At 39.0% G+C, this 27,072-nt stretch overlaps 1 protein-coding gene across 1 annotated transcript in view; it reads right to left on the bottom strand.

Annotated features, from left to right (window-relative positions):
* Positions 1 to 10,335: 10,335 nt before the first annotated feature.
* lepr (leptin receptor) overlaps positions 10,336 to 27,072 on the bottom strand; it is a 36,752-nt gene continuing 20,015 nt past the window's right edge. The window contains exons 10-20 of the mRNA XM_088004826.1: positions 23,833 to 23,932; positions 23,062 to 23,276; positions 22,338 to 22,483; positions 21,477 to 21,630; positions 20,004 to 20,086; positions 19,187 to 19,400; positions 15,432 to 15,635; positions 15,261 to 15,344; positions 15,067 to 15,160; positions 14,657 to 14,732; positions 10,336 to 12,124 (exon numbers count right to left, since the gene is read on the bottom strand). Coding sequence (XP_087860952.1) covers positions 11,252 to 12,124; positions 14,657 to 14,732; positions 15,067 to 15,160; positions 15,261 to 15,344; positions 15,432 to 15,635; positions 19,187 to 19,400; positions 20,004 to 20,086; positions 21,477 to 21,630; positions 22,338 to 22,483; positions 23,062 to 23,276; positions 23,833 to 23,932 — 2,243 coding nt within the window. The 3' untranslated portion in view covers positions 10,336 to 11,251. The remainder of the gene's footprint in view (positions 12,125 to 14,656; positions 14,733 to 15,066; positions 15,161 to 15,260; positions 15,345 to 15,431; positions 15,636 to 19,186; positions 19,401 to 20,003; positions 20,087 to 21,476; positions 21,631 to 22,337; positions 22,484 to 23,061; positions 23,277 to 23,832; positions 23,933 to 27,072) is intronic.

The following is a 27,072-nucleotide window of genomic DNA, read 5'->3' on the forward strand; positions in this document are numbered from 1 at the left end:
AAAGTCAAAAGGAAGTTAAACTCCATGTGTCTGACTGTGGTTCCTTCCTCTAAGATGACTCAATTTTTTTTTCTGGCATCTCATTTATATTTTATGCGTCTGTTCATCTTTGTTCACATGTCAGACTGCAAAAAGAAATGGAAGTGAACCCCACTGACTGCACAATGAGGTCTGAGATGGATCCAAAACTAAACTTTGCCAAATCTGAGAAAAGAAAATGAAAAAAATAAATAAATAAAAGCCCACTATGACATAGTTATCTGGAGCTGCTGAATATTTATGTTGATTTATTCAGTGAATTTCTGTCATCATATATTTTTTTTTGTCCTTGTTATGCAATGGAAAAAGTTGATTTTACATTTGTAAACTAGAAGTATTCAATCATTGACTTTGTTGATGTGCAGAATATATATATTCAGAATGTAAATAATACAAGCTTATCCAACAATTAAAGACATTTATGTATTTTAACTTTGATCCTGTCATGTAAGTATCCTGTTTATTCTTACTTCTTAATTTTCAGGCTCAGTTTAAGAAGACTCCTGTGATTTTTTGTCTAGAGTTGATCACTGAAACAGGCTTTCTGAAGCTGAAGATCACAACTTTGCCAACTCAAGATGTTTTCCTTCTCTTAATGCAAATTACTTTGAACACTTTCATTGAGATTCCTGATCAATATTTGGCCTTTCCACAAATGTTTAGCGAAACGGATCCGTTATCGATCAGGGCAATCAATGGTCATTCACACACACACACACGCACACACTCTGTTGTACTTTGTCAGTGTTAACATAGGCATAGTACAGTTTTTACAAAGCTAATGAAAACCAAAGGTTGGGCTTCCCAGAAAATTATACTGACAGTATGGTCATGTTGTGGACTACACAATCATCGTAAAGACTGTTGTCGAGACAGTTTTACTCCACAAAGTAAGTCACAAAAAAATCAATTCTAGAGAAGCGGATGTTCACAGATTGCTCTATACAAGCTTAAATAATGGACATTTGAATGGAAAGAAAAAGTTTGGCAAAGAAAAAATTTAAATATTGTGCAGACTTAAGTTTGTAGACAACCGCCATTCAGATTTTTGAGGAAGTTCACAAAGCTTGGGAAGAGCTACCACATTCACCACTTGAGCCATTTTATGGAGCTGGAACTGGGATGGACAAATACTGTCCACACAGACAAAACCACCAACGCTTGGTTTAATCACCATGGCAACACCAGGTTTGATTGAACAGTAAACTGGCCAAAGCTAAATTGAATAAAAAAGCAATTGAAGAGATATACTGTAATGTATATAAATACTTTTTGATAGTATAAAATTGTTTTCTGACTAACTGAATTTAGGAATTAGATGTGCTTACAGAAAAGGACGGGGGAAAAAATCTCAACATAAATAGAAATTTCAAATATTGTATTAAATATTACCACCTTCCTAAAATAATGGCCCAAGTTATTTTTTCCCAAAAGTGATTTTCTTTGCTTAAAACATATTTTGAAGAGGAGGAAGTGTTGATTTTTTTTCAGCAAAATTATTGGTGTGTCAGAAGAAGATGGGAGTGAAGACGCCCTGGAGGTCTGCTGGAGCCAGAGCATGGATGTCAGAATCAGATGAAATGGTTACACAACCTTACTGTAAAACTATGTTTGCTTGCTATGATTAAAATATGATTATTCCCAACAACAACCCCAGAGCAAGAATCATGAGTATGTAGGTCAAATAAATTTAAAGTATTAAACCGCTCTTGCAGTTTCAAACATTGGTGTAAATTTGATTGAAACTGGTTTATACAACCAAAGCAAACTCATTAACAAAATCTTAAAACTACTGGGTTTGTTTTAAAACAGTTATAGACGAATAAAAACTGAAATATTTGAGAGCCTGAACAATGCTCTGTTCTGCAAAGTGGGAGACGTACTCGTTTAAATGCCATGGGGAGTTTTCTGTAGCAGCGCACATCTCTGTTAAATGAACCAGGAAAAGTGTTTGCAGCTGCTGAACACGCCTGAGTCAGCAAACATTTTCTCTTTACAATCAGAATCCATGCGGAGCCTCCACACACAGGCGGGATGGAAGCAGCAATTTCTTAACACTAGTTGACCTTTTTTGTGGATTTCAGTGTTTTCACCTGTTATATTCAGAGCCTTGGTAAAATGGCTCTGTACTCATTTTCTGTGTGTGGAGTAAGCAACCATGAATTCAGTCCAGTTTCAACGTAGTTAGGTAATATTTATTTACAATAATAAACCAGTAAACCTGATGTTAATGATTGTCATCTTGTTCTGACAGAAGAAAACTTGATACTTAATGTCTTTCAAATGTATTCATAATGCTTGAACTTTTCATAATTTATGTGATTGAACATAAAAGGACATTATTGTGAAACGGAGGGAAACGTTTGCATTTGTATTTAGGTTCATTCATACGAGTCTCCCACTAGATGCGATACATCCACACAGCAGAGTAGAAAAAAAAAAACTGGGTTTCTAAGTCCCAGATGTGAAAAGTACAGAGATTTGTTCAGGTATAGTCGTTCTGCTCCTGGATTAAAGATTTAGTGGTTCAGACATCTGGCCTGAACTGGTGGCCAGAGGGAGAAGATGAACTTTCAAACACTAAACCAGGCATTGTGTGCAAAGCCTGGTCAAAACATGACTAACTTGCACAATGCAATATTCTAAGTAAAGTCATTTGAACTTTCAAATGCTTTTTAATGAGCTTTTAATGTCAGTCTGCATCTAGATGCCCAAAATTCATTAATGTGTGCAGGCAGTAAATAAAAAGAGAGGAATACAAATGAGCTTCATGAAATAACGGAACTTTACGGCTGTCCATTTGCATGTTGACATGTGGTGAAGGATTTTGGATTCAAGATGCTAACAGTACATCAACAACAAATATTAGGTTAGACAGAAAATATTGTTTGGAGAATTGAGTGAGGTAACAAATGTTCCCATTTAAAGAAGCCCTTGACTTACTCTGAACATGAAGCTCTCACATTTAGACTGCTAGTCTCTGTTTGTGTCCAGTGAAAACATAGCCACTGACGGCTGTTTTGTCAGCCATCCAGTCACGTTATGGTTCCTGGCTATAATGAACCACAGACTCCAGCCACACTGCACCACTAATGTGTTTTAGTACTGCTCCATATCATGACAGCAGCTGCTCAAAATACTTTGGGTCTTCTAAAATTGCACAGGAAACCACCACAGGCTGCAGTGCCAATGCACTTGAGCTGTCTTTTACCTTAATGTCTTTTGTGTTGCTTTATTTTTCCTGCTTATGCTTGGCGGTCCATCCCAGAGAAACAAATAGAGAAAGTCAGTTTTTTTCTGTTTCGAGTGGTTGAATAGATCAGGTGAAGATTTTTAATGTTACTGAAGCAGATAAATAGAATTTGGATTTTTTTTTTTTAAATCACTTGTTAATTTATTATTTTAGCCTTTTTTGAATTTTCAAGGCTCCTTATGGATTCCCTGATATCTCATCTTTCTCCTTACATCAACAACAACATGAATCCTCCAACAGTCTATCAAAACCTTCCCAGAGGACGGAGCATTCCATGTCGTCGATAGCACCGAGTGTTTTCGCTGCAGAGGTCTTCAGACTGTGGGATGCATAGAGAAACAAACAAAAAGGGCAGAACTGGGCCGCAGCGTTCCCACCAAGTGATATGATCCAGTGTGGGTCAAGGTCAGTAGAGGTCAGCATTTCGGGAAATGTTGATTTAGCTCCTATACGGCGACACAGTGGTGGGGTCTAAATGAAGCCATCTGTTTTGTGCCATTGTGACTGTGTTCAGAATTGCAGGGTTGTTGCAATGACATCGACCCTACAGGTTGTTGGCATTGCTACTATTTAGTGCCAACTTCTTTGAGACATTTATGAATGGAAAAACGCTGGAAAGTTAAGGTAAACAGACAAATCTGTCCAGAAGGGGGATCGGTAACAACAGTGAGAGCAGTGGGTGACACTACCTCTTTTGCTATATTTGACTGGTTTCCTCTATAAGGTCAGTGTTGCATAATCTCGTTTACCACTCAAAATGGAGGCACAAACCGTAAATACAAAGCAGAAAAAAATGTAGCCTATTTTTACAAAACTAAATTATAATGAATAAATCTGATTACAGTTTTATGGCAAACTCATCTCAAAATATAAGATACCACAGGAGCTTACAGGATTAGATTTTTTTCTTGCTTCTAGACATTCAAGTTTTACATTCTTTGGAAACTTTGTTTAGAGGAATTTATCTGGTTTTACTGAAGACAACTGTATGGGACTCCAGGGATCACTGCTAATGCTTCACAAACAACCTTCTGGTCTCTAATACTGCCTACACAGCGTATGGGAATGTTTTTTCCTTCCATTTGCACATATGTGGATCCATAGTTCTCATGGTGATGGATCCATACCACCACTCTCCTCTGTCCCATGGGACATTAGCAATAGGCTTGTACATGTTAGATGAAGAGTAAATCAAATGATTATCTTCAAATAGATAAAAAAACGATCAGCCTCTTGGCATTAAAGCTACTTTGGTTGTCAGGATCAATGGAATACATCCTGAAGCAGCAGCCAGAAAATGCCGCAGGAGTGCACAGAGGGCTGGGCTGTTGCTTTGCCACATTTTAGCAGTGGACCCCATACCAATTAGGCTTAACTGAGTGTCAGAGTAAACAGGGTGGGCATTCAGCTGACCGCCTTTCACTGTGTTAGCCGGAGACAAGTGAGCTTTGTGGCACACATACTGACTGATCCGGAGGCATTTCATACATTTGACCCACTAACAACTAACTAGGCTGCCCTGGGTTGTTTTAAAAGACTCTCACATTTTCTCTAAGAACAAATGGACAAATCAGGTTTTCCATGAGGGCTGAGGGAAATTCTCACTCTTGCAGATATGCAGAAAAGATGAAGGTCAAAGATGACCTTTAATAAGAAACATTCACTGTTGCAACATTAACGATTTCAGGAATGTCATTTATGCATTGCAATGTTTTTCTTGATATTTGTGCAATGCAATCACTAAGATGCTTAGAAAGTATAACAATGCACTCAATCACTTGTTCTAGTTTGAAAACCTTATAATGACCTTGGATCAGGTCAATATAGAGGTAAATGCATTCAGGATATTGGATTGCTTGAGGAATAATGCAGTTTTATATTGGGAGATTCCTCTAGAAAAAAACTTAAATAAAAAGGGAACTATTCAGGAGACACAGGTAGTATATTTACAATCCTCTCAGAGTTGTAGAGTGAGATGACAACATGGAATTCTATTAAAAAATACAAAAAATAAATAAATAAATAAAAAAGTTAAAAACTGGGTAGCCCCCAGTAGAGAAACGGCCCCAGGAAAAGGTCTCACAGGTCAGTAGAAGCTCTGTTGATATCCAGTTTTTATCCAGTAAAAGACCTTGAACCCTGTTGCTCTGTTTACTCAGCTCTGCTCCACCTGCAGTAAATAATACTTTTATTTATTTTTTTTTACTGTGGATTCAGATTTTTCTCTCTTCTTGCACTAAACTCTCCCTTAAATGATAAATGCTCCTTCAACTAAGCTGACCAAGAATTACAAATTACAGGAAGATCACATTCCTGTAAAACCTAAATATAACCAAGTACAAGCCAAACCCGCCCCCTGACACCAGGTGGCAGCGGCTCTCCATCCTGACACCAGGTGGCAGCGGCTCTCCATCCTGACACCAGGTGGCAGCGGCTCTCGCTCCTGACACCAGGTGGCAGCGGCTCTCCATCCTGACACCAGGTGGCAGCGGCTCTCCATCCTGACACCAGGTGGCAGCGGCTCTCGCTCCTGACACCAGGTGGCAGCGGCTCTCACTCCTGACACCAGGTGGCAGCGGCTCTCCATCCTGACACCAGGTGGCAGCGGCTCTCGCTCCTGACACCAGGTGGCAGCGGCTCTCCATCCTGACACCAGGTGGCGGAGGCTTGTCATCCTGACACCAGGTGGCGGAGGCTTGTCATCCTGACACCAGGTGGCGGAGGCTGTCCATCCTGACACCAGGTGGCGGCGGCTCTCCCTCCTGACACTAGGTGGCAGTGGCTCTCTATCCTGATACCAGGTGGCTGCTGGTTTCGCTCTTGACACTAGGTGGCGGTGGCTCTCCCTCCTGACACCAGGTGGCAGCGGTGCTCCGTCCTGACACCAGGTGGCGGCGGGTCTCGCTGACAGGAATCGGTTCTCTTTTGACACTCGTGTCAGGAGAGCAATTCTCACTCACCCTCCTCACCCCTCTCCTCTGCTTTTGACTGTAGCATAAATCCAGGTATGAATCTGAATTGAGCTCAAGGAGTTTTTTCTCATTTCCCTTTGCTTGAGGTTTGGAGTGAACAAGCACACAACCTGACCTTGACCCCAGTTGTTAAGGCCTTCAAAGCCAACATGGAGCAGCATCTGTAGCTGTGACCCCTCCCCCCCCCATGGCTGCTGCACCGTTAATGCCAGGAGATCAGTGAGGGATCAGCAGCATCAAGCTTCTTGTTTGTTTTCCTTTTTTTTGGCTTGATGAGTGAGGCTCCATGGAAAGAGTTTCAGATTATAATTCTGATTCATTTTAAACTGAATTGGTGAGTTTTACTTCATCCAGCCATGTGGATTTGTTTACAAAAATAAAAAACATTTAACCATTAAATTCATCCGCCAGAATACTTGAAATTACCTTTGGATAATATTCATAATATTGCCATAAACAATTTTCTTGAGAACATTTACCCATTTACCCTTTGTTCTGCACTTCACTATGAGTCCATACAAGCAATTTCTTAGTACAAGTCTGATCAAATACAAATGTACATACAGCATCTTACAAAAATATTTCTAAGCATCCTTCAGCTCAATGCTTTGATTGCCTTTCAAATGTTTTGATTGCTTTATTAGCACTCACACACTAAGTCTGTGAAGACCAAACAGACAATTACAAGAGGAATTTGCTCTTTTGCTGTTTGCAGCAGTGAATTCAATTATTCAGATCTGTAACTACAACTTTAGATGCAATATGTACAGCTGTAGCAAGACTTGAAAATGTATGTTTTATTTTTTTTTTATTTGTGAAGTATTTGCCTAACCAGGCAGAAGAAATTAATTTACAACGTGGTAATAGGCATTGCCTCTTGAGGGAAAAGAAAAAATGGATTTATAAAGGAAAACTTTGAATAAGGAAACAAAAACATCATAAACAGAAAAGGAGGGTACTAAACAAAACCAAAATGTTACACATGTTAAAGAAATGGATAAGTAAACACACACATGCTACTGCAATTACTGAAATGGCTGCAGCTTTTATCCTCCATCAAATCTGATGGAACTTGAACTATTCTGCAAAATGTCACTTTATGGATAGATCTCAGAGTGAACAGAAATCCCAAAGGAGGACAGATGTCCACTAAATGTTTCTTTGCCAGGTTAGTCATGAGATACCATCCCTGGCCTCTTCAGGGAATATGGCCTGAAGTGACTTTTTCGATCATTAAATCTTGAACTAAAAACAACAATACTAAAATGTCCTCATCATGGATGACATTTCAGCACATTAGCAAAAACATAACCTCCGTTTTTCTCTGTTGTATCTGATTCTGCAGCTTTCTGTCAGGCATCCAGCCTCTGTGATTTGTAGCTTCTCTTTGCCAAAGGCAGCAACACTTCTCACCACCATGTCCTTCTATGGCAAACACAAGACAGCCTGGAACCACGTTCTCCCCTGACATCATTGAAATGACGCTTACAAACTCGGCTGGTGATGCTTTTCTGCCCCCTTGTGGCTGAAGACTGCAAACGAAGTCACGTTATCTGTTGTGGCTAATAGATTTTACATTTGGAAATCTTTGTTTCTGCTGCTCTTTTGCAATTTTTGTAAATAAAAAAATATGATCAAAATTGAAATCATTCACTGTTTCACTTCTTTTTGTGATTTCTTTATTCTAACTGCTGAGAAACGTCTGAAAACGGTTTATAAATTACAGACATTTAATTTAATATTGCTAGTTAATAGTGCTTTAAATAACTACCATTCTTAGGGTCCTTTTGTGGGTGTTTATTTGTAGGTCTCAAATGGTATATAGAAATGGTTACAAATGGTAAATATGATGTTTTTATGATGTAATTTGATTAACTTCATTGATAAAATGTAATGTTTATTGTTTGTTTCACAATTGGTAACTTTATGACTTTTTATGGTGTAAAGCACTAAACTACCTTGTTGCTCAAATAAACTTTAATTTTTTAAAAATGATTTCCCAGATAATTTTTATAATTTCTCTATGTTTGATGACGCTTAACATTTCCACTGCATCACCCTTATGTGAAGCTAAATGGGGATCAGAAACCTGAATTGAAATGAAATGTAAAACTTTGGGGAGTGTCATTATCTTGCCACTCAATGCCAAGATTTTAAGTTTCATTTTTAAGTTGTTGATTGTCTAAGTTCAACAAATTCTTTGAAACAAACAAAAATAAAATACAAACCCAAACATAGCTCCATAAATTATAATTTATTGCCGTCTGTGTGGTTTTGTTTTGTGGAACTTTGATTCAAAAATGGATGCTAAAAGGGTGTTTATAATTTAGATATATGATTTAGTGTGTATTTTGCTGAACAACACGCCTTGCACAGATACTGATGCCTTTAAGGTATATTAACTAACTGCAGCCACAAGGTGGCGGTACATTATTGCTGCTGGAAGAAACTTGCTGCGGTAATGATTATAGTTGTTTTGCTCTGAACACGTTCAAACCTTCTGCAATTATTTTGTGATCATTCTAACAAATTAATATGCAAATGAATATGTAATTTTAAGTCATTTCAAGCTTTAGTGAATTTTATCACAATTTCTAATTAACTCAGCACTGTCAGGTGTTCAGGATAAAATACTTTCTTGGTACAAGCAATGTGATGAAATGGTTGAGTATGTATTTTTTCACCACTTGTTCCTTAAACATATTCATAATTCATTCTATCTAATTTTATAATTGTTCATAATTGCAACTATAAATTTGCTGCACAAAATATCCCTGGGTTGCTGCTTGTGATAGCATTTTGTTACAGTTTAAGTCCAAGCATATATTTTCTTTAAATTTAACACTCTGAATCATCAGTTAATTTGAAAATGTCTTCTGTTAAAGTTCTATTTCTGGTGAAACATTTCTTCGGTAACATTTCTTGTATATAATCATCATAGTTTGTCCTTTTCTCCCCACATCTAGGACAGATGTATGACAGGGGTCAGCCCAGCACTTCCTACTTGTAATGGATTAGTATTAGTAATAGAAGGGTCCTCAAAGGCCAGAGCCATGCATGTTTTAGTTCTCTCCCTGGTTCAACACACCTGGATCAAATGATGGCTCGTTCGCAGGATTTTGCAGAACATTGACATTCTGAGAAGGTAGTGACTACCACCAGGGCTGACAACTAAAACACGCTGAACGTCTGCTCTTGAGGACCAACTTTGAACACCCCTGTTTTGAAGGTGACCTATGATGCTTCCTTGAACAAGTCTATAAAACATGTTCATTACATTTTTTGCACAAAATCACTCCTAGCTAATGAGATTTTAGTCTGCTCAGTTCTACCTTCTTTGAGCTCCTTCCAGAGCGAGCTGTTTGGGGCCCCTTGTTCCTTTAAATCCAAATAAGTTGCTGCTTGTCCAACTCAACATTTACGCTCCCACTTGAAAATGGCTGCAAACAGATGCTCAATTATACAGCCGTACATCTTTGAAAAGCAGAAGAACCTCCTCCACAACCAACAAGAATGCAGGAAGTAGTTTCTGAATGATAAGTCAACAAAACACTTGTCCTTTCCAGCAGTCGTTGTACAGCGCATACAGTTGTAAAAGCAGCTGGCCAAGCATCCTGTGGCTCAGCTTGGGTTGCTGGGTGACAGACTGGGCTTTGCAGCGGTTGCTGGGTGACATCCTAGGCTTCATTAGTGTTGCTAGGTGAGGGGCAGTGCCTGATTATTTGTGACATTACGTTTTGTGAGTTTTTGAAATGGGTCATTTCCAGACACCAAAAAAAATGTTACCTTATTGCCAAAAAATACCTGGGTGTTTTTTTAAGAGCTTTGGCTTTTTTAGAATCAGTAGAAACCCAAATGGATTTATAAAAGCCAAACTCTGGGATTGTCTCACGTTTTATGCATCAGATTTATACTTGGCTGTCTCTAGAAGATGTTTTTAAATCAGTTTTACACTTTTTTGAGTTGACAGTATTTTAAGTGTCTTTTTTTTTAGCTCAAATAAGTTGAGGAGACCCATAAGTATAGTTTCCCCTCAAAACTTAAAAAAAAAAAGTTTACTTTAGTCTCTGCTGAACAGATGCGCAATACATTCTTTATTGTCACAATGAAAAATAGACAGAACATCTCCATAAAGATTTACAGTGATTCAATTTTCTATATTTACAATATTTTTATATCCATCTTAAGTAGATCAAAACATTCGTTTGTCTTTAACAAATTTCAACGTTCAAGAAAAATATTACATTGTTCACATATTTAAACCAAACCCCAAATACATTACGACACAAAATACACAAATAGTTAAACTTAGCATGTGGTTCAGTCAATATGGGGAATAAATGCATAAGCTGCCAATAACTGAACAAAAATGGCCACAAAAATGACCTGTAGTAACTCACATTTTCAAGATTTTGGATGTTTTTCTCCTTTTCGGTGTCAAATGTGCTTTAAGGAAGCCAAAAGAGGCACAACATGGGCTTTCTATGGCTCTGTGCAGCTCTCTCTGAAGCAAACTTTAAGTTGAACAAATTGAAAAGGATAAGAAAAAAAATCAACACAGACTTTATTTCAGACCGTTATTAAATGACTGTAAACTTTTTACTAAACGTAAACCCCTTCTATCTGAAACCTTTCTTTTGCAATCTTAAACTTAAGATTTTTTTAAAGAAAAACTTCTGTATCAGTCACCAATATTGATCAACTTTGATTTACAGACAGGAATATCCAATTTAAACCCCAGTAGAGAATGAAATAGATGAAGAAATTCTTTTTTTCCATGAGAAGTGTGCCGTTTTGGCATCTTTTGTTGCACCACAAATATCAACTTTCTTTGCTTACAAAGTGCACACAGGATGAATGACTGACTTTGGTAACAGGGTTCCTACTCATTTTTCACAGGCTGTTGCAGAGCAGAAACCCTGTGTTAAATGGCAAAGCACGACTCTTTCACAATGGCACATGTTTTGATGAGAGCTAACGTTTGCTGTCATGTGTGTGGGATGTGATTTACGTCAGGCTTCCTATACTGAGGCATATACAGAGAGGAAAAACTACAAGTCGACACTTGCACCAGCGTCTTGGGATCCGTTGAGTCATCTGGATTGAGCAAAGGATACAACTCTGCAGAACAGTCCTCTCTGATCAAATGTGCGCTTTTCAGAAGCTCAGTCTGTGACTCCTCCTCCTCATTTTCCTCATCCTCTGGTGGATGTCCAATGTCGAGATAGTGCAAGGCCTTCTTTTGACCCACATCTAAGTCGTCTTCTTGCTCTGACACTTCAGAAAGCTCTTTTTCAGAGTTGTAGGAGTAGGATCGCTTTGGATCATCCGATTCTGTACCATGATAGCTGTCAACTTCCCACAGTCCACCAGGGAAAGTTTCAGAGGTATCTGAGTTGTTGGCTGAGAAGTTTCCCTCGTCACTGTAGCTGCTCCTACTTCCCTCCTTGTAGTGGAGATCAAGAGGTGGATGATCTGGATTTGTATCAGTGTGCAGGACTTTGGAGTATGTGACCGAAGACTGGGCTGAGCTGTTAGTGGTTGCTGAACTCTGCTCCACCAAGGCATTGGCTGGTTGTAGCTTATTTATGGTTATGTCTGAAGTAGTTAAGGGATCTGGACTAGTGTTGCCACCAAGGGCCATTTCACACTCCAGCAACTGGCCAGTCCTTGGGTTCAAACAAGGCAGGAAGGAGTTAGTTGAAGCAACAACAGAGGGAGGAGCCAAGAGTGTTGGGGTTTGGACAAAGGCCTTTGTCAGAGTTTTATTCACAACAGTAACTTTTGAGATCTTCTCAGGAGGCAGCGGAGAGGCTTGAAGACCCTCTGGAGGTCGGAACAGGTACTCAAAGCCGTCAATCTGGAGAAGTAAGAAATGCACTTTAGGAAGAGAAAGATATTTTACATTTCATAACTAAACTTGTTTGAGATGTAAACAGTATTACAACAAATAAAAAGAAAACACAGGGTTAAAATCCATGCTACTTGGGTGTGGTAAGCTTCAGCAACTGAGAACAATGTGTGTTTTCTATCACACTGTTCTCCCCAATGATAGGAACAGTTGCATTAAAACCTGGACACACATAAAGACATGCAATAAAAATTTGGAGACACATTCTAACCAGTAAGGAAGATATAAAATTGTCAATTATAAGTATTTTTGGTAGGAATAAAGAAGAAATACTTAGAAATGCAAAAATATAAATGCTTATTTCTCTCTCTCTTTCTCACTCACAACAATGGTGAAGAAGCAGGTTTCATAAAGATAAATCATTTGAATTGTGACAAAAACATTGTTGGTCAAGTCAGTGTGGGACGTCTGTTTTGGTGGTGCCGGGTGAGAGATGGTGACTCTGTTCCTAAACTGAACCTTTTAAAGAATGCGTCAGTCTGTCCAGACTTCTGTCAAGCTGATTTTCTCTCTGCTTGCAGCTTCTTCTTCACCTCTGACCACACATCTTGTATATTGTTTTGATGGAAATGCTCCTCCATGCATGCTATCTCTAATTTTTGTCATAATTTGCTTTTGAAAGCTCTTCAAATATTCCCCGCCTCCCTCCCTTGGTAACCGATTCCTTCACTGGTGGCCCAAGGTTTGCTACTGAGGAAGCATCTCAATGTTTAGCTATGCGTTATGGAGTTTTATGTTAAATAGGGCGAGGAGAACTGAATCCTTTTGTCTTTGAGAGTTTCATTAAATCTTGTTATAACAAAGAATGTTCTGCAGAGCTCTGGCTGCTTACAGGCAGACACAAAATTTATACTCTGTTTTTGAAACCACTCATCATTTTCCCACTCCTTAAGATGACCTCAACATACCAACAGCTGAAGCAAGGCTCCAAGTTACACCACTTTGGTAATGTCTAGCAGACACACTCTGTTCTATTTTACCTAGTAATTAACTTTTAAGTGCATATAAGGAACTACAAAGTTAAATTTTCCATTACTGTAGGGATGACATTGTCCACAGAGGAGTTTACAAGCACACCCAGTCACAGCATTGGCTCCATGTGGCTGGCAGAACACATCCTAGTTTGTGGCATCAAAACAACTAAGCAGGATTTTGTCAACTTCCTTTGATGATCTTTTCATGGGAAGTGAAAAAATGACAAAAATCTAAATGAGAGGTTTATTCATCAAGCTTAGAAACACGAGTTTATGGAATGCTTTATCAATAAGCCATTTTTCAACCAAGACATAAGGATCATGAAAATGATGAAAGAGCAAATTCGTTTAGTTTTCCCTACTAGAGCAGTTAAAGTGTCAACAGAGAGCAAGCAATAGTTCAAATCTTCAGATATTGTTACGAATGCATGAGGGTGTTGTGTCTCTTTCTTAAAAACCCAGAGTTAATGACATTACAAGCAGAACTGGCACTGTATACTGTTGCTAACACAATCCTAGCAAATGCACTTGGAATTTCATAATTGATGAAAATCAAAAATTAACAATTCAATATCTGTCCTGCATAAACAATATTATACAGTAGATTTCACAACTTGTTGTTGACAAGCATTGCTAATACCAGTCCTTTGCTTTTACTACCACTCTTCAGCCGTCGAGAGACAGGGATATGATCATCAACCATCTACTGCTGCTTTCCTGATACTTTGTCTGTCTAAACTTTTAAGATGTCATTAAGTATCCTCCTGTTATAAAACATACCTCATTACTATGGTAATGAATCAGAACAACTGCCCAAAAGTAACTGCAAAAATTCCTCCAGCTGGACAGCATAAAATAAAAAAACAAACAAACAAAAAACAAAACAAAATAAAAAACGTCATTTTAGCAGCTGTTTCAGCTGCAGGAATGAAGAAACTAAGAAATAAATAAACTGCAAGGAATATGGTAGAGCTGCTCACCCTGTGCAACTTATTCTAGGACTCTAAATCATCTAAATCAACACTGATATTAATGATAACAGTGATGATAATGATATGATTTAAAAGTGTTTTATCTTTATAAGCCACTTATCAGCAAGTGCACAAAAGGATGTGATTTTTAAAGGGGTTCAGTCTGCCAAGTCCAAGCAGATCTCTTTTTATGCTGCTGCTGGCAAAGGAGACCATGTTTGGTGACCTTTTCAGAGGAGCTGGAAGGAGAATGATTGACCAGAATTGGATTAAGTCATGTCTTAATTATTAAAATATGCTGACACTTACACAGGATTAAGTGGCTAATCTTGGAAAGTGGGAATGGATTCATCATTTGACAGCAGTTGTCATGTTGTTCTGATGATTTAACCTTATCTAGACATCTAAAACATGCACAAATTAAATCTTATTCAGCCATTTTGTGCAGTTTTTTTTTTAGAATTCTTTATAATCACTGCAAAACTTTGTAGAATCTGGTAAGGCAAGAGATTTCCTTCCTCAGATGGTTCCTTTACCGTTTTAAAGTCTACTCCTTTTGCCCATGAGCACTTGTTCGGGTTTGGAACATCTTTCCACACAAATTTTTTCATCCTGCAAACACAAAAAAAAACAAAAAAAACATTTAGGTGGATTCCTGCATCAATGGACTTCTTCTCCATTCCACTCACCTGCCTGACTCCTTCTCCTCTGATCAGTAAACATCAAATGTAATTACACCCCTTAACCACTTAAATGTCACGCTTCTAAATTTTCCTAGACAGTCTGTCGGGGACCTCAATTAGACCACACAGCGCAGATTAACATCATTTATCATTTCTTACAGGTGACTGCCAGAGAGAGATTCTGTTTACACTGATCTGCAATTAACACCCACATCAGAACATAAATATTTTCAAAGATCATTGTTACTAAAACAAGATCTTACTGGTTTTGGGAGAGAACCAGGGTCACAAACACGGCAATGCAGAGGAGGGAGATGAACATCAGCATCATGTAAGCTGGAGGATTTCCTGTCTTAACTGTGGTAAAATGAAAACTTATATCAGTTACTAAATAATAAAATTTCCATGCAGGCATTTGATGTTGCATTCAATACCGAAGTGGAAACAAAGAATATACCTATTGTAACAACTGGTTCTCCTTCTCCATCAGCAAACACAGGGTACAAGTGGAAGGCGTACTCCACTGAGCTAAAGAAATCTCCTTTAAATCAAACATTAAAACAGCAGATTGATTACAGGTCAGTTAGCAAAGAGAGCCGACTGTCACAGATTTCAGACAATGGGTTACCTCGTAACTGGGTAGGAGGTTCGCTGTAGGACAGTTTGGCCCACGTTTTTTTACTAAGACCAAAGTCTTCAAAGTCCTGCTGCTTCCTTGGGAACCACTGAACCACCATGAAGAGAGGGACAGAGCTGATATGCAACAGGCTCCAGGACAGAGATACACAAGTGCTGTTTATAACCAAAACGTGGAATGAATGGAGACAGCGGCCTGCAGTAGAGGAAGGAAACAATACGTTCATATGACACTCGTGGACACATTCAACAAGGGAAGGGGAGCTTCAGATAGTTTATTTCTGTTAAGGTTGACTTGATCTGGTAAACTTGGGTCAATTCTTGTAAATTGACTCAGGCTTACTTGAGGATTGCCATTTAAAGTCAGAAGTAAGTTTTCTTAGTTTGTTTTGTTGTAGTAAAATAATAATTTTTACAACAGTTGAGTCAAATGCAAATTTTAGTTTCATTTCACTCTTTTATCCCTCTGATTATTATTCATAAGGGCAGCTTAATATCAGAAAAAAATTTACTATTGTTGGAAATTAAAAGAACTATATAAATTATGATTTAAGTACATTTTCCTGACAATTTTCTTTTACAAACATCCCACCCCTTTTCATGAGCTTTAGCATCTCAGCCACTACAGATACACATCAGGTGTGAGCATTAATGGCTGTTAGAATCCATCTGACTTGTTAATATTATTGATGTACAGAGCATGAATGCCTGATTCTATCTTTGTAATAGCAATATTGCACACAGTGACATTTAGAAGACAATTGTGATTCTGTACTTTGTCCAGATCTATTACTTATGGTATTGATTTACTTAACCATCTTCCCAGGAGTTTAGAATCTAATCTATGTAGCAATTTTTTAGTCTACCACTAGTGTTTTATCACTTTCATGTCCAAAACTGCATTTCCTTAGTTCTTCAAAAACACTTTTTTTGTCTTCTTTACATTTCTGTTTTTAGCCCTGCCCTCCACTCATTATTTTTAATTGCTTCCTGTTTTTATCTTATGTAAAGCTTTATCTTTTGGCTTTTTGAAAGAAAAGTGCTGTATGACTAAAGGCACATTGGTTTATTAAACAAACAGGGAACATGTGTTCTTTGGGACCTGTTGCTAATGGACTCATTTTTAACAGTGTTTCCAATAATTTCGTCATTTTCAGGGAAAATGAAAAATTATTTCTATGCAGCAAGCACTTACTACCATTCGTCATGGAGGGAACTGACACAGTAGACTCTTATTAAAATGCACCCTGGTACTTCACCTCTGTAATATTACCTAAAGTACTGACATTGCTAATGCCATTAGCTGCTTGGCATCAATAAAGGCTTATGAATGGGATCCGTACAGGTAAATATTTTGATGCTGTTTTTGTTGTATTAGTACATTTTTTTTCTGCTATGTACTTCTAAAGGTAGGAGTGATGTAAATATGTTATAGAGAAACAGATAAAAACATATTTGTTAATGTAACAGGATTTTCAACATAAATGAAATCCCACTATTCTGTTTATCATTAACTGGAAATGTTCAGGCCGGCTATGTTACTCAAAAGATCATTTCAAAACCACAGAACATGTTCTTTTTCTAACTTCGCTCGCTGTTTCACTATAGGAATCGCCTCAGCGTGACCCAACTACGGAAGCTCCAATGACATCATGTCTGTCCGCGACAGACAGGTTGAGCCGTGACTGCGGCTCCACTCACCATCCAATATCACGGCCAACCTACCCCTCTCAACTCATTCTCGCTTTCTCCCCGTGTTAAGAACTACAACAAAGCTCCCTCAGCACATTCAGGCTAGCTTGGCTCTGCTTAACCGTTCTTAGGCGTTCCGTAAAGGAAGACGCCGCTGAACGCAGTACCAGGACAGGTCTCGACTGTGACCTGTCCTGGTCACAGTCGAGACCAGGACAGGTCTCGACTGTCCTGGTCTAACCCTTCCAAAGAAGCATTTTCTTATTCGTTTGAAGCAGCTATCGCGTCAAGGCGGGCTGCTTTTATAGCTACTCTTTTAATTAACAGAGTAACTGTTGGCTAAGCTAACGCGTCAAGGCGGGCTTGGTAGCTGCTTAGCGGTACATCGCTAGCATAAACAGTTGGTAAAGTTCAGCTAACGTGTCGTGGCGAGCGGACTTTATCTTCAGCTTTATATCTAACGTGTTACGACGAGCCATAATAAGCTTTCGGCATGGCTACGGCTCCCGCCCCCACCAAAGGGTCGGAACCGACGGTTAAAGAGGGTGTATCCCGCTCGTGCCCTGCGTCATGCGGGGCCTCTATTTCGGGCAGGGACCCGCACCCTATCTGCATCGTTTGTATGGGCGCTAAACACGCTCAGGCGTCGATGGCCGACCCTCAGGGGTGCCAGCACGCCAGAAAAAATCCTGGAAAGGCCGCTAAGAGTAGCTGTAGCTAACAGCCAGGACCACCCGTGTCTCTCATCACTTTCAGCTGTTGCGGCGGGTGATAAGCATCAACCGCGAGCCTCTAAGAGCTGGGTGGACATGATGGAGGAAGAGTCCTCGTCCATTTTTGAATCTTTCCGCTTTTACGCAGATGTCGACAGTGAAACAGCAGTAAAACAAGGACCATACTGGCCATCTGCATCTTCTTGTTTGTCTGCGATCCAGCATGCTCACTAAAGGTTCAGGTCTCCTACAGACCACAATTGGTCTTTTGTAGTCTCAAAAGCACGAGAACTACCTCAACCAAGGTGTTCTAACATACAAGTAACAGGAACCGCAAGAAAACATGTTGCATATCAAAATCATCAACAAGTCACATCACAACAAAGAGGAAGAAAGCTAGCATTTGCAACTCCTTCTGCTAAGATCCTCAATCAAAGCAAGATGTGCATTCACAGAAAACCTCAGGTATATGTGTCCAGTGAGAATTCCTTTAAAAATACATGGTAAAGCTACATATTTTAGCTGAAGTGATATGAGAAGACTTTAGAATTTTAACTTCTAAGTACATGTTCTTTAAAGACTTTCTTTAGTTTCATGAAACAAGAGCTACTGTTTTGACTGTTTATTTTTTAGCATAAAATTGGGGAATGAAAGCTTTAACGGCTTCAAAAAGACATTAAGTTAGAAATATTCTCTTTAAATGTTTTTACTTCAATAAACTTTTGAAATTGTTTGTACTAACCCTATAGAGTATTTTTTTGGTGAAATAATGTGTTTAGAATTCAGAAAAATGAAAATCTAAACAGGAAATTTTGGATTCCATAAATAAATCAGCTGTCATAAAGCCTTATGCAAGGTACAGATGTAACATACATATATCTAAAGGTGCCTTTAGATTCAGTTTATATTTAATCTGTATTTATGATGCATTCATGTCATTCAATTATTTAAATCATTCGCATTTCAGCATCCGAGTATTGTGTTCACCAGCACAGACTCACACGATAAAGTCTTTTTTCACACCACATCCTGATCACATATTAAACTAACCTTGAAATTTGTAGTTAATTCATAAACTACAGAAGAACATGAAGCCCAGCCATTATGTAAATCATTTTCAAAAGCCTTACTGGAAATGCAGTCAACATGATCATCTGATATGATCTCATCTAAAAACAAAATTAGAATTTGTATTGTTCCAGTAGTTCCAGTGAAACAGTGACTAAATATTTCTCAAGAACAGACAAACGTCACAACAGTTCAGCCTCTCATTGTTGTATACTAAGTAGATTGCATTCCCTCAGGGATTGCTGAAATGTCCTGTTAATTCCTTTTTTCTTACGTTTAGGTTGTTTCTCCAGCGTCATGTTGACGTTGTTAACAGAGCTCCCCAGACTATTGTAGGCTTCCACAGTCACAATGTGGAGCTCCTGATTCCACTCAAAGCTGTAGGAGGACACCATATCGATCTGCCTCCTCAGCACAGATCCATTCGATGCCTGGTGCTGGACAATAAATCCATCCACACAGTAGGTATTCCAATTTGCTGAGAAAGACTGGAAAACAAAGTAAAAGATTCATTCTGCTGCTCACTATTACACTCTAATCAATATTTTAATGAGAAGCTCAAACATCTGAGGCCTCAAACTTTCTGACCTTGTCAATGATTAGCAATACCTTCATAGGCAAAACTATGTGCAGCAACGTTCTCCAATCCTACAGTCGTAAAATCAACAATTGTGGCCTTTGTTGGCCTAAACAACAGAGATGTTTGATAAAACTATACCAGGCAGGAAAGCTATTAACTGTGATTCCAGAAAATGATTGCCCAATAATAATAATGAGGGAGGGGTTTTGAGATCTATTTACAAACAAAAGAATAAAAAAGATTATTCAAATGTTGAAAAAAAAAAAAGTAAGCCTTTCTTCTTACTATGTGAGCCAAATTTAGAAAGTAAAACAGCAAAGCTCACAATAAGACAGGTTAATATCAGGTTTTATACATAAACAATCAAGCCCCTTTATTTTAAACTATGCTTTTAATTTTCCCCAAATCATTGCTCAAATCTCTTCTGGTCTAGTCTTAAGCCAGTATTGTATACCATCCTGTCTCATGAGCTGAATGCATGTTTACATCCCATTCTGTATGCTTTGTTTACCTCAAACAGCAGAGTGATGTTGGACTGGTTTCTGTCTGGGTCATCTTGACGTATTCTCCAGAAATCAGGCCCACGTTCAGGAGCTGAGGAAGAGAAGCATCAGCCTAACATGAGACACTTTTTACTTTAGATGCACCAAGAAATTAGACTGGAATTGGACTTTTCCAGTCACTGGCAAGCTGTCTCTCCACTCTCAACCAGACTCTGACATTCATTCAAAAATGAGAACATCAATAGCCAAGCCGCATTTCTTAGAATAATCTTATTGAATAAAAAGTTATTAGCCAGAAAGGTCTTCTTCTCTCTTGCAAAATCTCTCCTTAGCCTGTGGGAGGTCCGAAACTCTGGTTCTCTCAGGGTTAGAATGTGGTCAGAGAGTTTATTGATGATGCAGTGGGAAGATTGGTGCCGAGAGGCGGAATACAAAAGTTTGAATAGAGCTCTATTCTCTATTTGTCATACATAGAGAAGACAGGGCAGGGAATGCACTTGGGGACTAAAAAAGGAAGTATGAGGGGACAAGAGATCCAGGATCGGGAACACAACAGCAAACTTGATCTGACGAGGGGCAAGCAGAAATCAAAGTTGAAAGAGATTGGGTCATATACTTTACTCTGTCATGGAAATACTGTTGGAACGACCTTGGCAAGGTAAATAAGACAATCTGATACTTGAGGAGAGACTGATGAGGATATAAACACTAATGGAAAGGGTGACTCATAATGAGATGATTGAGCCCAGCCGAGTTACACTGCACATCACAAACCATAACTGTTTTAATTCTGGATGTGGAGATGTTGACCGGCCATTGGAAACCTCACAGGTAAAGTAAACATACTTTGTAACAAAACAACATTCAGTGCACTAATCATTCTGAATGGTAATATAAGAGGCTAAGGACATTTTAAACAGGACAGGAAACACAGATTCCTGTCAAATTCTCTTAAATATAACAACATTTGGAGCCTGTGTATGACCTTCGCCACAGCTTTCCGACTGTGGATTTAATTATGGAGTTTTTAAGTATCTGATCTGCATAGAGTAGGAACACACAAACTGAAACTTAGAGTTACACCTTACTCTTAGAAAACAATTGAATTTTGTTTTATGCCACACTGTTTTTTCCAGTTGGGCAAAATAAAGTGAAGAAAAAAAGTTAGAGCTATAATTAGGCTTTAAAAATGAGTAAATTGGAAATACAGTAGTTTCTGGAGGACTTTACTGTGTTTGTAGATTTTCTGTTTATCCAGAAAATAAAGATACTCTTGTTGCTTCTGGAGAATCGCCTACAATAGCAATAGCAGACCAGATGTTTACAAACCTGATCAAAATATCTGATTGCAGTTTTTGTCTCTTTTTGTTGTTCAGTCCTTTGCTTGTGCTGATTAATTTGATTCTGTTTTATCTTCAAATGCTATTATATAAAAACGGAAATGTTACGTAGAGTTGAGTTCAGCAGTGAAGCGGGTTTACCTCTGCTGTTTTGAGCGGTGGAGTGGACAGACTCACTCCATTCACTCCAGTATCCGATCCCACTGGTGTGCATGCAGCGTACTTGAACCACGTAGATCTGGCACATGTCTGGTACCTCAACCTCGGCCCAGGGAACCCACACAGGCTTCTCAAACTGCACAGATTTATATAAATATGTATATATATATATTTTCATAGGGGAAAACCAGAAACATTTCTAACAACTGGAAAAGGTGCTTGCTCATTGATTAAATTTATGTCAGTTAAACAGGTTATACAAATCAGTACCAAAAGGATTTTTGTACAATCCCACAAAGATCCATCATGTCTTTCTGAGCTGTAAGCCTGCGGACTGACTGCTGGACAAACAAAATGTAATTGCTTTAGCTGCTCTGGTCTTAGGAATGAAATTTTCAATTGAAAGTTGTCATCTGGTTCTTCTACGTACTCCTTCTGTTTCCCAAAGGTATGAGAGGAAATGAGTGTAAATCAGGAAGAGAGCACAATTCATGGCATGTGTCCAATTTCCAGGAAGAATTTTCAATCACTTAACTGGAAAGAGGTTTCATCAACATGATGGTGACAAATAACTGAAGAACGCCAAAGCATTATGCTTTGTCATTTGATGAAATTTAGGGATTATTTGATACTTTTGTTTATTTTTTTTCCCCAGCTTTTGGTTGGATCTAAAATTTGCTTTCACAGCAAAAAAGGGGTAACAAGCTTTTTCCAATCAGGTGTCTCTAACCACCTGATTATTATTACTTTAATAATAATACATTTTTAAGAACTGTAAACAGCAAGACTCCATATCAAATATTATGCAGAGGTTTTGTTGGTGAAACAGTATGAAAAGCTCACCTTCCATTTCTCTAAAACGTCGAGTAAGTAGTACCGAAACTGACACTGCAGGCCTTCGACCGGCAGAGAAGGCTGTTTCCAAGTTACCCTCAGGATCCCTCCGCTCCGGCTCACCGCCGTCACATCAGTGGGAGGGTGAGGTTTTACTGCAGATCGAGTGGGAAGAAGCACACAGATACTCAATCTTGTAAAACTGAAAAAAAAAAATCATAAATTTATATTGTAGGATAAGCAGAACAAATTATCAAATACAACCAGCTTTGCATAAAATCAAAGTGAAAATGTAAAACCATTAAGCTATTTATGTTCATTTTACAATGGAAATTTTATAGCTCAAACAGGTGTTTTCATTCATATTTTTCATGTCAAAATGCCATGCCTTTCTTTATTTAAAATTTTGAAGTGCTTAGTAATTTCAATTTGCCAATTTAATAGGCACTGATGGCAAAAGTCCACCATCAATGTGTGGCAGTAGTCAGGCTTTGAATTAGGAACAATGTCAAGTCCAGGGAGGGAGGGATGGATGCGTTTCATATTCAGCTCCTCCTTTTTGCTGGTTTGGCAATTTGTTGCCGAGAGCAAACTGCTGTAATAGATAATGTAATTATTCTAAAATATAACTAAAATGTTGTGATGTAAAATATTTCATTATTACAAGCTCACAACTTTACAATGATATTGAATAGGCCTTTACAAAATACAGATTTCAACACTTCTCCCTTACCATGATTTATGGGTGATACATAAACAGGTTTGCACCTGATGACACCTAGGCGGGTATGCAATTCAAGCCACAGTTTGTAGCAATTCATCTTCAAAGGGTGGAATGTGCAGACTTTCTCTGTAGTTTTGATTGGCATGCATTCATGTCCCATCTCACCAACGTCCTCGCCACCTCTCACCCTTTCCTCCATCTCGTCACATGACATCTCGGCACTCCTGTGCAATAAACAAAGACACACAACAGAGAAATAAGGCTTAACTTTATTTCATGCAGCCTAGTGATCTGATTTTGTTTATAAGCAAACTTTATTAGTACAAGAGCAGCAAGATGGACTGCAAGTGACACCAGTGCAATGGGCCAGAGGTGTGACTGTTAACAGTTAGCTGTGCTAACCAGCTGACTATGGCATGATGAAAGGATTGTAATTTGACAGATTAAAAGCCTCTCTCTGCGCTGGCTTGTATCATGAGAAGGTCACCTCATTTGCAGGCAAATTTGAAGTGTGAACTTTTAAAGGTTGAATTTTACGCTTAAATTTTTGCAGGAAATTTCAAAGTAAAATAATAACATATTTGCATGGGATAAAAATTCTGTGCTATAAATTCTATGTCTAAAAAAAGTCTGATTCCAATTAGACTATTTATTCCACATGTGGTGGTGGATCAACAACTAGGGCGCCAAACAGGTTAGGACTGCCTCTGTCCACCACTGCCACTTGTAAAAACAAAGGTCACTGCAAAGAACATGGAGTGTTTTAAAATGCATCAGTACTTGGACCGGAATTTGACTATTTCCCACTCTTTGTTCTCCCATCTGCAGGTCATAGTGTCAATGTCACCGTTGGTTACACACGTGATGCTGATGAATCCTCCTGAAACACACAACAGCAGATTAATTCACAGACAAATGTGCTGCAATTAGATTAATTAGGTTGTTCAACTACCAAATGCTTTCTTTGTGCTTCTGCAGATCACTGCCTTCTAGTAACAGGTTACTAGCAGTGTCCAAAGTCAGTCCTTAAGGGCCTCTATCCTGCATGTTTCAGTTCTTTCTCTGGTTAAACATCTGAATCAAATGATGTTTCATTAGCAGACCTCTGAAATTTATCACATGATGAGAAGGACCATTTAAGTCAGCTGTACTGGAGCTAGGGCTGAAACGATTCCTCGAATGATTCGAGTACCTCGATTACTAAAATTCCTCGAGGAAAATTTACCTGCCTCGAAGCTTCGTTAATTTATGTTTTATTAGTTAGCGCACCGTGTTCCGGCCGGGACTTCATTTGCGTTGCGCGGAGCTCTCACTTCCGCCTCTGAGTTGTTGACAAAAGCTAAGACTCAGCGGCATAAAGTCCAATCTTCAAGATTGGCCCGTGGGGATTTTATTGATTGATGATAATGCCCGACTTTTTATCGTTTTTGGGGAACCAATAAGCATCCTTAAAATGACTGGGGGAATGCCTGGAGTACGGCAGCATTTCTCCTCCGGGGCTGCTGGTTGAAAGCGAACGGCGGGAAGAGCGCTGAGGTGAGCGGATAGACTGAACAGGGCGGGCGGCTGAGTAGCTGATGCTTACCGTGTAAATGTAGCTTTACCGACGAACCGCACAATAAATTTCATATCCCGGTCTGAAGAAACGGGTGGCGGAGCGCATCGTACATGGCTGGTAGATGAGTTTCTGAGTGTGACCAGTGAAGGTGTCGTAAATATCCCGTATGGGCTCTTTGCACCTCAGCTTCCGCATTCGGGGTAAAGCGGCTCGATTGTTTGATCCAATACAAATATCATTTACATTAGGTGCTTGCAGTGCTTGGCCAAGGTTTGTACATCGATCCGAAGCCCCAACAAGTCAGCTGAAGAAAGGTTTTAAGATGTTCGCCTCGTTATACATTCACTGACACAAAGGTGAGTTTTACTTAAACTTTGTGGCTAACATTAACGTTAGCTTATGCTAGTAGGCAATATTCTCGGACATTGTTCTTGTAAAATGTGCTATTTAAGTATCTAAACATTCTAACGGACAATGTATTTATCTTATTTTCAAGTATATTATGTGTGTTTATTGTCGTTAGTGTCACAGACTAACGGGGAGGTTACGGTTCGGGCTTTTAGCTTCCGAAGCCTGACGAAGCTCAACAAGCCTCATAGCTTAACAGTAGCGCAGCTCTGGTGTCAGAGATCTGGTTCAGCTGTTCAGGTTCAAAGTTGCTGCTTTTAGAAAAATATGACCGTGTTGCTTCATGTCTCCGTGTTATTTCGTTTTATTACCTTTGCATGTTTCTTGTGAAGAGCTCAGATAGGACGGTGTTTACAGCAGTATGTACAGGCGGATCAGTTGCTCGGCTGTCTGGCTCTGGTCTGCTCTCTCGTTCCCATAAACTCTTTCAGGCTGAATATAGAAGTGATTCCATGGAAATAACTCAGGGAGGCTCCTTTATTTACCATCCGTATCCCCGGTAGTTTTAGGCTGATCCGGAGTGAAGTGAAGGCTGCAAACTTTGCTGTGCGGCGTTAGCTGGTAGCGACAGATATTTACAAGCCATCTTCTTAATTCAGGATCGCTTGGAAATTAACGAAAACTTAAAAGCCCATTATATTAGGAAGACAACAATGTTAATAGTATTGTTTTTTTGCATCTGAAATACGACTTAGTCTTTTCTACCAGTCATGGTAACTCAAAGCGGAAAAAAGTGAGCCGCATTAGCTCCTGGAGATGTGACGTCAACGCCTTAGGTGCAAAGAGCCCATTGCTTCCCCCCCCCGTGTTCGTCCCCCGGTCTAACGGTTCATCAGTCCGCTGGTCTATTTCCTCCCCTCCACCCCATCTTACGTTCGTTCATTCGCCCTCTCCTCCCACTCCAGGCGGCATTTCCCGTATTTTCAAACCCAAAGCGTGACAGGTTAGGTGGCAAGGTGAGTTTAATTAATCTATTAAACTCACTGAAGATGAATACATAAACTAAAAGCTGGATTGTAGATATTTTTTATAAGCATATTTGTGAGCCTGCCTCTTTGTTATTAAATTCAATATAATTTCAGATTTTTCTATAACTTTTCTTCTGGTTAACTTAGAAAGTGAGCTATTATTGTTACAGGTTAGTTTTCTAAACTACAAAAAAGCAACTGTTAGGGATGCTCAAATATGAAAAATTGGATTGATATTGATATCTGATAGTAACACCGGTATTATGCCAGATTTACCAATATTTCATTTTGTAATTTTTTTTATCCGATTACTCGATTAATCGTAAGAATAATCAATAGATTACTCGATTACTAAAATATTCGTTTACAGCAGCCCTACTGACAGCTGTTAACCAGTCCACAGTTCGCACACCAATCTGCATTCACTTACATACATTGTCCTGCTCCTTCTGACATACATTGTTTTTTCTGAGTGTTGGTCGCGGTCCGCTTGGAATAACTGAATACTGTTAATCTGGAAGGCTCAACGGCATGTTGCTGTTAAGCCAGGTTTACGTTAGGCAAAGAATGGCACAGTCCATCTCTGCAGAAACTCTCACCCTCAGATGTAACAAATCCAATATCTTATCCAGTGAGCGGACATTAGCCAGAAAGAGAGTCAGAATTGGTGGCTTCATAGGCACCAGTTGGGTAACACGCTCGCCCGTTTCCCCTTTTTCTGTTTTCGGGCTCAAACTTTTCTTTTGACAGTTGGTTCTGGCACCCTGCTGTGCCAGTCCATTGTCCTCAAGAGCCGCTGTCTCCCAAGTGTGGATTTCAGCTTTGGTGATATTTTACCAGCTGAACTGTCTCCAATGGCCATCAGCTTAACTGAGCTGCATTCAGCCGTAAAGTTTGTTTTTATTCAAACTTCAGCAGTTTTCTAGTTGTTCTGCTGAGGTAGTGACATCAATTTGTGACATCACGCAATATGATGTCACAAAGAGTGACAAAAAGCTGCACTCTTGAATTCTACTGTCATAACCATTGCAGAACCTTGAGAGGAAGAAGAAGGATTGTATCCCAACAAGAGATTGAAAACGATTT

Source organism: Poecilia mexicana, unplaced genomic scaffold (genome assembly GCF_051168715.1).
Source record: "Poecilia mexicana isolate PSO_F unplaced genomic scaffold, ASM5116871v1 scaffold_4, whole genome shotgun sequence".
NCBI classification, from domain to species: Eukaryota; Metazoa; Chordata; class Actinopteri; order Cyprinodontiformes; family Poeciliidae; genus Poecilia; species Poecilia mexicana.